General features: G+C 41.4%; 1 protein-coding gene across 2 annotated transcripts in view; it reads right to left on the bottom strand.

Annotated features, from left to right (window-relative positions):
* Positions 1 to 1809: 1809 nt before the first annotated feature.
* SPIN1 (spindlin 1) overlaps positions 1810 to 12755 on the bottom strand; it is a 38219-nt gene continuing 27273 nt past the window's right edge. For both annotated transcript variants that reach the window (XM_082241665.1, XM_082241664.1), the window contains 4 exons: positions 11420 to 11468; positions 7922 to 8175; positions 6609 to 6842; positions 1810 to 5363 (listed from right to left, as the gene is read on the bottom strand). In XM_082241665.1, the coding sequence (XP_082097791.1) occupies positions 5164 to 5363; positions 6609 to 6842; positions 7922 to 8175; positions 11420 to 11442 (711 nt within the window). In that variant the 5' untranslated portion in view covers positions 11443 to 11468 and the 3' untranslated portion in view covers positions 1810 to 5163. The remainder of the gene's footprint in view (positions 5364 to 6608; positions 6843 to 7921; positions 8176 to 11419; positions 11469 to 12755) is intronic.

Raw genomic sequence — 12755 nt, 5'->3', positions numbered from 1 at the left:
TAAAAAGGTCAGTGTGGATTCAGCCCCAAATACTTTGAGGGCTCTCCCTAGAGAGTCATTTTACCTCTCTTGTTCTGTTAATGTATAAGGAGGTTTGTGCCTGCAGAGGGAAAAGGGCAAAAAAGGGTTTAAGTTAGGTGTGCTTAATTTTGGGTGTTTTCGTCCTGCACCTGGTTAAGCATATGAGAGCAACTTGGCACAATCGAAACTATAGACACCTGTGTTTGAGGCAAATTTGCTCTTGGCCAAAGCCTAGCCCAGGGGTCTGCAACCTTTAAGACAAAAAGAGCCACTTGGACCCGTTTCTGAAGGGGGAAAAAACTGGGAGCCGCAAAACCATTGTGACATTTAAAACAAATATATCTCCGGAGCCGCGATCTGACAGCGGGCGGGAAGGTGATGTCGGGACGGTGCGTGACTAACGCACGCACCGCCCCCATGCGACGTCACAGCCAGTACAGCGCCCGCCACAGTGGGGAGTGTCGGGGCACACAATGCGCCTCCTCCCCTCGCTAGTATCCGCCCCAGAGCCGTGGCAAAGGTGTAAAAGAGCCACATGCGGCTCCGGAGCCGCGGGTTGCAGACCCCTGGCCTAGCCTATGCTGGGATGCTGCAAGGAGACTGTTTGCTGCCGGAAGGTCAGAATATTACAACTGTAGGTATTCTATAAGCTATAGACCTGAACATGGCCAGCGAAGGGACTGACCTTACCTAGAACTGTCTGGTGTTTTTTTGTTCCACTGCCTTTTCCCCAGACAGGGACTTAAGACGGCTTACAGATAAAATAAGAACAGCTAAAAACATTTTTAAAAAACAATGAAACATTAATGGAATTAACACTTATATATGTATCTACTAAAAAGATTAAAATATATTTAGTTTCTTTTGTTACTCTCCCCCCCCCAAGTTTGTTGTGATTGCCTTACGCACCACTGGTGGAAAAGGTAAGATATAAGTATTTATTTTTTTAAAAATAAAAGTGTCACATTAATGAGGGAGGGAGAACATGTTTCAATGGGTAGGGAAATGTTAAATACTGTAATGGAAGCCCATTACATGCATAATTGTTGTCTTTGCCAGCACATACTACATGTCAAATTGGCAGAAAGAGGGAAATTGTCATTTTCTCCAAAAGCTTTCTGAAGGAATCTAGTATGTCAACTTCTTATGCTACTTAGAACAGTGGGACTAAATCCTAGCTTAAGTGACAGCATCAAACTCGAATTACTTGCATGTAAATTCTACTGAAATCAGCTTGTATTTAGGATTCTTTACAGATACTGTGCCTTACCCCTGCCACTCAAGTCTGTCAGTTTTAAAAGGCAAAATTGGATATATTTTGAATTTTGATGTTTTTGAAGGACCAGTCATCACCATAGTCAACAGTTTTCATATCAACACTTTTATCAGGCATTCAAAGCAAATATTGTAATATCTGATTTTGTTTTCAAGGCCACTACTTCTAAATTCCGGATAAAGTGTATATACAGGGGACAATATTCCAAAATATTTTGGGGGCTGCTTCACCTACTTACCTTACTTCCTTAGATGTTGTCTTTTTGGGGTTTTTGGGTTGAAAGTACAATAAAGCTGTTTCAATGCCAAATAATTCTATCCATTTTAAATGGATGATTTTAAAGTTACAATTCTTGGCCAAAAGTATTGCCCAATAAGCACAGCTGCTTAGGCAAGTATATATCAGCATAAATGCTCATTGTTAAAATAATTTTAATTATAAAAGTGGAAAGAATCCTATTCAGTTTTAAACACATCACTACATTTGCCTTATGAGAACAAGATTTACAGTCGTAAGTTGCACATAAAGGGTTTATTTTAAATGTTTTAAGGATAGAGTTACATCATAATTATAAAAATTACTTACAGAATTAAGTAACAGATTTAAAGTGTTTATACTTCTAAATGCAGAGAACAGGGAACTGTCTACATTGTTAAAAAATAAAAAAATGAAACCAAGCTCTAGAGATGAAGTCATTTACCTAATTTTAAAATGTGAACACGAAGACCTTTGAACTATACACATACCAAGAACCATCCAAATTGCACTAATGATGTAAAATACAAAAAAGCACAGCATTTCCAAGGAACCACAAATCATCGAAGCTTTTTCTCTTTTTTTGGGTTCTCTGAAATGGTTGCAATTAATGTATCCCTGGAGAAGCCTTTATTTTTCAAATGTACCAATTTAAGAAGGCTAAGCAATTTATTCAGTGAAAAAAAGGCTTTTTCCATCATTGTTTGGGGAGGGGAGTGTCGTAATATGATTCTACTTCAACTTAATTTAGGATTTGGCACAAAAAAGCATACTGTTGAATTTTACTGGTTTTTTATTTCATTTTGAGCAAAGTACATGGTCCCTTCAAACGCTGCATGACACATACAACTGGAAAGTTACCTCCTGTTGGCACTATGTTTGCCTCACCAGTGCATTTATCCTACTAACCACCATTAAAAACAGCACAATAAGCAAATTCACAAAGAACACAAAATTTAAAAAAAAACCCGAAACTAAAAACCTAAACATTTTTTTAAACATGCAACTTTTAAGTTTGTTACATTGAACATTCTACCTTCTAAGCATGCAAAAAAGGGATGGTCTGCATTTTAAGTTTTGTCTTTTTAAAATTGTACAGGGCAGCCTGACATCACGCGAAACACACAATATACAATACTACAGCAGGTAAATGGAGAGAAAGGCCAGTAACTTTTTATACACAGATCCATAGCTTGTGCCACCACAAGCCCCGTGATAACTCGGAAAATCATGTTGAACCCCTCAGAAAAGGAACCAACATTTAGTTACCAGGGTAACAAGCACTGCATGCAGATCTGAAACGTGAGCCTAAAACAAAGCCCAAAGCAGATTGGCAGGGAGTACAATCAAGTCTCAAGCCTAAGAAAAAAAAAGGTGGTTTAAGCTATCAAAAAAGCAGACAATGTGGACACTTTAAAAACCATAAAATTTACACAGAATATAGATCACTCTCAACTAGCAGAATGTGGTGTATTGCAGAAAACCTCCAATTGGAAACTCTTTGAATGCAACATTTTCGGTCTACCTAATCCTCAGCAATCCTGGAGGCACACCTGGGATTCACCGTTAATGTAGCCCGCAATTCAAAGTACTATGTTTCGTGTATCTTGTGTGTGGTTCAATACACTCACTCATTCTTGTGCCACAAATATCAACTTGGGCTCATGGAGCCAGGCTCAGCTTTTGAGATTTACATGCAGGACTCTAAAGAGTCAATAGAAAACATACAGATCTGCAGAATGAAGGAGGAAACAAAACAAAACAAAAACCACTGGGTTGCAAATCTGCTCACTTGGTTCAAGAACACAGGAACATTTATGACTCAGGTACTTAGGGCTTAAGGACTGCATTTGAGAAGCTCTTCATGGAAAAGACTACAGCCTGCCTTGGGGGTTGCCCATGATGAAATACTGTACACAATGCAACAGCAGCGATGGGACAGGAAAAGTTTAAGATACTGTATTTATACGGTATTTATTACCATTAAAGAGCATTAATGAGGCACAAGCCTTAAGGCTACAATATGAAATCAGGCAAAATTAAAAAAAGGAAGTTTAAACCACATGGAGTTTAATATGTATACCCACACCAGAGGTAATTTGGACCTCAGAAGGCTGATCAGCAACACTCGTTTTTTGTTTTACCTTCTAGCTATATATAAACAATGGTGCTTGCTTCTCAGTTACATGTGCAGACTGCAATGCCCTGCTTCAGCTTTGCTGCTGTTTGATATTTTTCCACTGATTACTTTAAAAAGCTGCCACACCAATCTACTACCTTACAAATTAAAAAAAGAAAAAAAGAAAGAAGGGGGGAGAGAGAGAGAGAAGAAGAAGAACTTTTTGTGGCTGTGGGCTGCTTATTTACATCCACAATCTGCTGCAGATGACTGGACCATGGAGACCGCCTAGCTTTTGTCAGGCAGTACCCCACTATAGCATGCAGAGCCCCAGTGTCCTTTTAACGAAGTTCACGTTAAAACAGCATACTTCAAGCAAAATACAACATACGGCACAAAAGGCGACAACAGGTTTGAGTTTGTATAATGTCTTGTCTGGGTAAACCCCAAGAAGAAAGGCCAGAAAGAGGGGTGAGGGGTGGGGAAGGTAGGTGCCCTTCTTGAACAAAACACAGTAAAATGAGAAGGAATGCAGCAGATCAAAGTAGAAGGCAACGAGGGATTCTCCTTCTCTGCAACACAAGCCTTTAATGTACGAGGACCCTTCTCTTGTGAGGTTTGTCTTTACACGTAACAGATTTAAGTCCACACACAAGAATCTAGGTTGTAGTTTTGAAACTGAGACACCCAGTAGTTGCTGTGGAGAATTTAACATTAACATGGAGTTCTAGACTGCTAGGGCACCAGGCGCCTGGATTCTGCTAAAAGTTAACAAAAAAAAAAAAAAACACCCTACGACATTGAGAACTGAAGGCATCCTTGCTTTGAATGTTTTGACCAGGTCCTACAGTTGCAAATATGCGCTCTTACTCTGCATTCAGCTGCATTACATGTATGCCACGTTCTATTTTCCTGCAACTAAAATGTACAAAATTCTCATGTGATAGTAGCTCAACAGTTAACCTGAACACAGTACACCGATGTTAAATTGGGTTAGGCACTCCTTAACACTGCTTTAAACGTATTATAGTCATCTTTGCCCAAACCCTGTGAAAACAAGGACTGCCAGACAAGAAAACTTAATACATACATGAAAGTAATAATATCAAGCTAGACTTGCATGTGGCAGTTGAATAGTTATGTGAGACGGTGAGGGAAAGTTATATTTGGGGGGTGGGGGGAAATCAGATTAATGATTATGTTGCTAGATCCGCTTTACACAGCTTGAATTTGCAGCTGCCGTTTTCTCTAACTTCATCCACATACCCACCAGAAGACTTCCTCCAAGAAAGGGAGTTCCCTTACACAAAATGTGTCATGTTCACATAAAAGTCTATTTGTATAGTTCACAATGGAATAGTTTTCCTGGCAGAGATTGTGGGCTCGCAGGGACATTTAAGCTTTCAAATAAACTGGAAAGCACTTAAGTCTTTGTGTCTACAAATTTTACATTGAAGTTCCACAAGTTTGGCAAAAGTTTGCATGGTGGTGTCTAAGATGTCTTCACCAAATCATAGACATAAATATGGAAATCATCGTCAAACTTGATGAAATAGACTGAGGGTTTGGCTTCCACCTGATGGATGACCATGCCAGTCCTTTTTGAGCCATCTTCTTTGGCATATTCCACTTGTTTCCCCACTAGGCTGTCCACAACTTCGCCAGGCTCCCGTTCTGCTGGAGGTGAATCATCTGTGAACACAACGTTTGAGTTAAAATGCAGCAGGATTTTATAGAACAGATGCTCATAGTCAGCTCAACGAGTAATAGTTTACTATGTGCTTCAGCAATTAAATGTTCATGGCAATGTATTTCTGATCACAATGGTTTTGTCTTCTAGCCCAGGGAAAATAAACAACTGGATATACATATATGATATTCCTCTTATCTAATTTGTCTCCATTTCACAGTAACCATCTTAAATGCAGATTATGGTAAGGAGAGACAGAATGAATGTTGCATAACCTAATTCCTGGAGGTTTATCAGCTGTTGGCTATACTGCTGATCTGACAACATATCAACCTGTTCAGCTGAGTAGTTAAGCTGTACATTCAACCTGAATTAAAAGTTGGAATGTGAAAGCCATGCTGAAGTTTCTTTGCCTGTTCATTTATATTCGCTCTACAAAATGTTCCAAGTATCAGAATCCACAAAGCATTTTTTTAAAAAACGTTGTGGTTGGTGCTGTCAAGCATTACAGTATCAGTTAAGAGTAACTCCCTCAGAATCTTATCTTCCTAGACTCCAAATAGTCAATTAAGGGGAAAAGTTAGTATGGTAAGCCTAGCATTTCTGGGCTCTCCTCCAAACCTCAAATTACCTCAAATAGTACTTCTTTTGGCCTTATGCTCCACAACAAAGGAGATCGCTTTATAAATAACCCTTTAAAAGCGAGAAGAGGGAAGGGTGGCTTTTCCATCACCTCTTCCAAGTTGGACAAATTAGGCACCACAAAATACTCCTCTGAAGCCTGCAGAATACCACTTCAGACATACCGTATATGTCAGTGGCTCCATAGAATTGAGGGTCAAACCCAACAGCTCACGATCAAATCCTGAACCATGATTTGTAGTTATAAGAAATCATGACAGGTGAGTGACCAGATTCTCATGTAGCGCCAAGCCAAACCATGACTTGGTGCAAACCTTCATGTTCTACAACGGATGATCCCAGCTGCAGCATTCTTCCACCAATCCTGCTGCTATGCTACTTGGGGCTAAGCCATGGTTTGGTTTAGTGTTAAAGCCAAACCACGGCTCATAGTTTATTTCACTGCAAACTTCACTGTAGCTGAAGTTTTTTCTTGGTTTGTCTCAGTTCAAACAACAAGTGGTAAACAGTGCTCCAATTCTTCTACAAACTCTCAATGCTCAATGTCAGACATTTTAAATGTGTTTTCTTTCTTTACATAGAAGATAAAATACTGGCCAACTTACTGGAATCAGGCATAATACGGAGATCACCTTCTTTATAGTCATCTAAGAGCTGGTACATGTACAAGACAGGATCCTTCTCATAGGTAATATAAAACCATGTGTTCATTATTGGTGCCCGAGCCAAGACCATTCCCCTCCACTCATCTTTTGAACCATCTTCGGTTTCAAACATATGCTCCACTGCTTTGCCAATCATTGTGTCTGCCAGGTGGGCATCACTGATTCGAGATGAAGCTGGAAGAGAAACACCAATATCTGATTAACATTCCGGTAGAAGCATGGCTACTACATCTTAAAGGAGGCCAGGAAAATAGTGTGCCTAATGCAAGACTAAAGGTATTGCCCAGAATTCAAAGCTACATCATTCTTCTGGTTTAATCCACACTGAGGTATAGGGGTTTTTTTTCTATCCATGACTACATATTGAACAATTTCTAACCATGGCATCCATATGTCCCCCTATTTCAGCCATTATCCTTTGGAAGCTAAATTCTAATTAGACACACGAAAGTTAACTCAGGCACCATGCACTGAATAAGCCTGTTTTTCATGCTTTTTATGAAGTGGTCTCTAGTCATAATAAAATTGATAATCTTTAAGGTGTCCTAATGATTGATCTCTGTTGTTGTTTTTAAGAGATAACGAGAGAGTGGCCAAAGTCCCTTTACTGAATTTTTAACATTATGGGAAACATGGACCCCATTGTTCTAGTTCTAAGATACTTACTGCTAACTAAGAGAGGCAAATGTTAGAAATGTGACAACATGGTATTTTATTAAAATGGAAAATACATGCATAAGCCCTAGGGAGCACTGACAGTGGCTCACTGGAATTTATTTATTTGCAAGGTAGGTTAGGCTTAGAGGTCGTGATTGGCCCAAGGTCACCCAGTGAGCTTCATGGCCAAGTGGGGATTTTAACCCTGGTTCCCCGGGTCCTATCTCTAACCACACCACCACAATGGATCCTGGTCCCAGTACTCATTATTTTAAAAGGTTGAATAAATATTATATTAACTGAGATCATTAGACAGAAATAGCCATTACTGGTTGTGAAGGGGGGGAAAGAGCACATCACTTCTAACCATCTTCTGGATATTAGTCAAAACCTTTCCGTTTAGGTTGTAGCTTGTATTGGCTTTAATCCACTGATGTAATGCTGTTCCCTATGGTTCTTCTGGGGTTTTAAAGTATTTTTGAAATTGATAATTTTAAATTCATTGTGAGCTACCTTGAGTTTTTTTATTGGAATGAAAGTTGGGGGATATGGGACTTAAATAACACACACAAATTCAGCCCCATCGAGACACTTACCAACTCTATCTGGAAGCACTTCGAGTGCTGAAACCCTTTCGTCTTTGTGCAGTTCTAGTCCATAGACACAATCAAATCCATCATATTTGATAAGGTAGAGGGAGGGATTTACAGGAACCTGGTCTAGGACAGTGCCTTTCCATTGTGTCACGGGTCCGCTCCCTTCTTTCCATCCATGCTGTATTCTGCAGCCTACAATATTTCTTCTAGGTTGCGACATTGGTTTGCTTGGTCCCACGTTGTTTCGATGCTTTCTATGTTTACAGATACACAAACATAACTATTAAAGCAATAATTAGTTTATGGAATGAAGCACCTCAAAATAAGAATATATTTTAACCAAGCCATATGCAAGCTTATTTTCAGGACGTGCCCAGGCATGCTTGACCTCCCCTTCAGAATTGTGGCATCCTAAGTGAATGGCTTTGCTGCCTCCTCTCCTACCTGATGTTTCCAGATACAGCCACGTTTTGTATTTCCAGTATTGGTCCAGAACCCACAGCAGCAACAGCGGATCTGGGTGCAGTCCATGAATACTTCCATTCTAACTAAAAGCTATAGTTTAGCCAAAGAAACCAAGGCAATGGCGCCACAAATGTGGAATTTGATTGCCACTCCTCAATACTTTTAAGACCCATCTTTTCACTGAGACCTGTAGAAGTTAACTGCGACCTGGATTGCAGAATTGGAACTGTAATCATTAGCACTTTGCTGGCTACTATATTGTTTATGTTTGCTTTCAATAAATGTTTTGGAGGAAATTTATGTTTAAGTGCTTTAGGTAAAGGTAAAGGTACCCCTGCCCGAACGGGCCAGTCTTGACAGACTGTGGGGTTTGTGCGCCCATCTCACATTTATTGGCCGGGGGCCAGCGCTGTCCGGGGACACTTCCGGGTCACGTGGCCAGCGTGACATCGCTGCTCTGGCGAGCCAGAGCCGCACACGGAACGCCGTTTACCTTCCCGCTGGTAAGCGGTACCTATTTATCTACTTGCACCCGGAGGTGCTTTCGAACTGCTAGGTGGGCAGGCGCTGGGACCGAACAGCGGGAGCGCACCCCGCCGCGGGGATTCGAACCGCCGACCTTTCGATCGGCAAGCCCTAGGCGTTGAGGCTTTAGCCCACAGCGCCACCCGCGTCCCTTTAAGTGCTTTAAATGGCTCTAATAATATAGTTTTATATGTACATGCTGATATATAATTTATAAATCACTTTGGAGACATATTTTGCCTGAAAAGTAGTCTAAGTCAAACACATATATGGGAGCTTATTTCTTAACATGCACTCATTTTCATATTGTGTTTTTTTGCTCACTAGTGCCTACACAGCTGCAAATGCTCAAAACTTTGTCGTAGGCCTTACCAATTAATGAATGTGTACATATCTGTCTGTATATTCTCTGAAACCTTTCAGAAAGTTTTTTCCTATTTTGATTTGCTGTTTTGTAGTTTATGAAAATGTTTATTTTTGTACTGGTAGTCTTAAACTGCTAATAAGTTATGTGAGAAAGTATTCTCTTTCTAATAGAGTCTGAACTCTTCGCTATCCCAAAAGCTGTAGCACAGATCTTTGCAAACTGTGTGTCACAACACATTAGTGTGTTGGCTGCAGTGTGCAGGTGTGTCGGGTGAATGCTCCCCGCGCTCCTCCCAGGGCTAGAAAGGGGTTAATTTAACCTCCGGTTTGTTAGTAAAACTGAACTGATGTCGTGAAATGATCCATGTCTAAAGAGTGTGTTACCAACATGAAAAGTTTGGAAAGCTCTGCTGTAACATAACCCTTCTTTTACCCACCTGGTGACAAGGTAGTGTGACCCAAGGTGGCATAGAGCTGCTTTGCCTCATGCAAGTGAACTTCTCCATTCCCAGTTTTTGGCAGCATCTCCCCAAAGATTTCTCCCTTACACTGGGGAACCATCTGGAGCAGCCGTTATGCTTGTGTGGCAGCAACCAGGGGTTGTGAAGGAATTAGCCACCCTAGTGTGCCTGAATGGAGGCCCTGTCTACGAGCATATGGGACTTGAGATCCAAGCCACGGAGAAACACATAAAGAGCTACTAAAGGCATGTTTTATTGTGAAATGCTTGATAACCGACGAAGCCCTAACTAATCAGACAAGTCCTAAGGTCAAGTTTATACGGGACAATGGAAAATTTCAATCGTGCTGCTTCTTTTTAGTTCTACTAAATTCCAAAATATTTCTACTGCACTTCATGGGATTTTATATTGTATTTCAAACGTGAACTAATTGTTTATTTATTTAATTAACACACCACCCTTCATTCAAGGATCACAGGGAAGTTTACAATACAAAAACACAAAAATACATTAACATAGTAACAAACAAAAACAGTACCACCACCAACCCCGGTTTAAAAGGCTATGGAGAAGAGTAACGTTTTTCACCTGGCGCCTAAAGATCTGCATTGAAGGCATCAGGTGAACCTCCCTGTGGAAAGCATTAGTCAAATGGGGAGCCACCGAAGGCCCATCATCATGTTGCTGCCCAGCACATCTCTCGTGGAAGGGCACATGAAGAAGGGCCTCAGCTAGTAATTGTAGGGTCAACATCAGATGGTCTTTGAAATACTGCGGTCGTGAGCTGCTTACGACTTTAGAGGTCAAAACCAGCACTCTGAATTGGGCCCAGAAACTAATCTGCAACCAATGCAGTTGGGTCAGGATTGGTGTTATACGCTTAAACCAGCCTTTCTCAACCCTGGGTCCCCAGATGTTTTTGGCCTACAACTCCCACCATCCCTGACCACTGGTGCTGTGAGCTAGGGACCCATCTGGGGACCCAAGGCTGAGAACCACTGGCTTAAACTGTCTTGCCCTGGTAAGCATCCTGATTGACGAATTCTGCACCAGCTGAGGTTTCCTAACCATCGTCAGAGACAGCCCCACATATAATACTTTGCAGTAAACTAACCTAGAGGTTACCAGAGCATAGACAGCAGAAGCTGTAAATTAGAATTAACAGGGCCCTCTGTCTCTGTCTCATCATGCAGGGTGACCAAAGCAGTTTCTGGGCCAAAACCCATACTGAAATGGATCTAGAAAATGGGTTTCCTGCAGCAGCACCTGGATCTGTTCCAGGACCACCCGCTCTCACTGGTGTGTATTTTCACAAGTGAAACAAACTGCAGTTTACAGAGTCTAGATTTGAATTCCAACATTTCATTTGAGTGAGGACTCTGTAAGCTCAAGCCAATGCACTGTTATCAGTTGCTATCAGATAATTTTTTGTTCTGGAGCCCAAGGAAAGTTCTACAGGTGTCCTTGGTTTCTGAAATTCCATTTGTTACTTTCAAGACCTCTGACTTTGTACAGAAATGGTTACTGAGTGCCGCAACCCCATTGACCTTCACTATAACTTCTTGAACAGAAAATCCACACAGCTGATGTAACAAAATGATGTAACAAAAGTGGACACAAAAATACAGTCCTCACAGAAAGCTGCCAGGCGTGGGATTTTAAGAATTACCAAGCCACTTACTTGTGGGAAGCTCTCTTCTTCATCACGCTGGCAGACACACCTGCATGCCCTACAAGGAAGATGTCAACAGTGACTAAGTCACCAGGAACAGGTTTTAACCTCACAGGCTTAATTGTTATTTCATGCAGCATTTGTTAACTGTATTGACATTCACTTTAACACAGCACATGGACCAAATCTATTAAAAACGCTAACAGAAATGAATTGCACCCACCCTGTTCATGCCACAGATGGGAAGCCTGCAGGACAAATCAGACCTGCCGTGCCTCTTAAATCTGGCCCAGAAGCCCATTTCCCCCTGATAATGCCCACCTTATTTTTAGGATTGCAAATTGTTCTAAACTATTTTTAACGCTGTATTTTAATTTTGCATCTCAATCTGGGACCTTAGGGTGAAGAGGGGTGGGGTTTGTCAATAAACAAGTCCAATAACTAATGACAACAACCTGTTGCTCATCTGATGTGGTGACATCAGGTATGGGACAGGTAAAGCCACAGCTGCAAAGGAAGAATCAGGAGCCTTACTGTGTGCTACTGAATGGTTACTTTGTGAGCACAGCTCGCATTCAGTGCTGTGCAAATTTGGCAGAAAAGGCAAGCAAGCTGCACTTGTATCCACTCAAAAGCTCCTGAGTGGATATGACCCTGGCAGAAAGCAGTGAGACTAGCATTTGGTGCCAAATTTAAATAGCCCTGAATGCACACTGTGCTTGCAAACCACAACGCATCCTTTGCAAGCACAACTTATATTTGGCATCAAATGCAAGCTGTGCTGCTTTTCTGCCAGGGCTTTTTATCCACTTGAGACTTGCTGAGTAGATCCAAGCGCAGCTTGCATTTGGTGCCAAATTTAAGCAGCAGTGCTTCAGCCGGGATTGGATTCACGTGACAGCATGGGAAGTCAGCTGATGGGCTGGTGTGCAGCCCTCCAGCCAAAATTGCTTCTCTGCCCACTTTATGTCATCATAGGTATGTGCTTAATGCCACCAAAACCAAGTTCAGTCACCTTAGGCCGGGGGTAGTCAACTTTTTTATACCTACTACCCACTAATGCATCTTTCTTGATAGTAAAATTTCCTTAACGCCCACCAGTGCTCGATGGAAGGAGGATTCAGCTTGCACTATAGAACCCCCTACCGCCCACCTAAAATCCTGAAACACCCATTAGTGGGTGGTAGGGACCAGTTTGACAACCCCTGCCTTAGGTGTTCAAATACTTAGTTAGGCTGGCCTGGGGTACAGAATCAGAAGAGAGATGCTGAGTGTGGTACAGACCATTCTTATCAGATTTATTACCCATCCTTCATCAGCAGGTCCCAGGGTAGGTTACAACAAC

Source organism: Podarcis vaucheri, assembly GCF_965113315.1.
Source record: "Podarcis vaucheri genome assembly, chromosome: 11".
In the NCBI taxonomy this organism is placed as follows: Eukaryota; Metazoa; Chordata; class Lepidosauria; order Squamata; family Lacertidae; genus Podarcis; species Podarcis vaucheri.
This window is presented reverse-complemented; position numbering and strand designations above follow the sequence as displayed.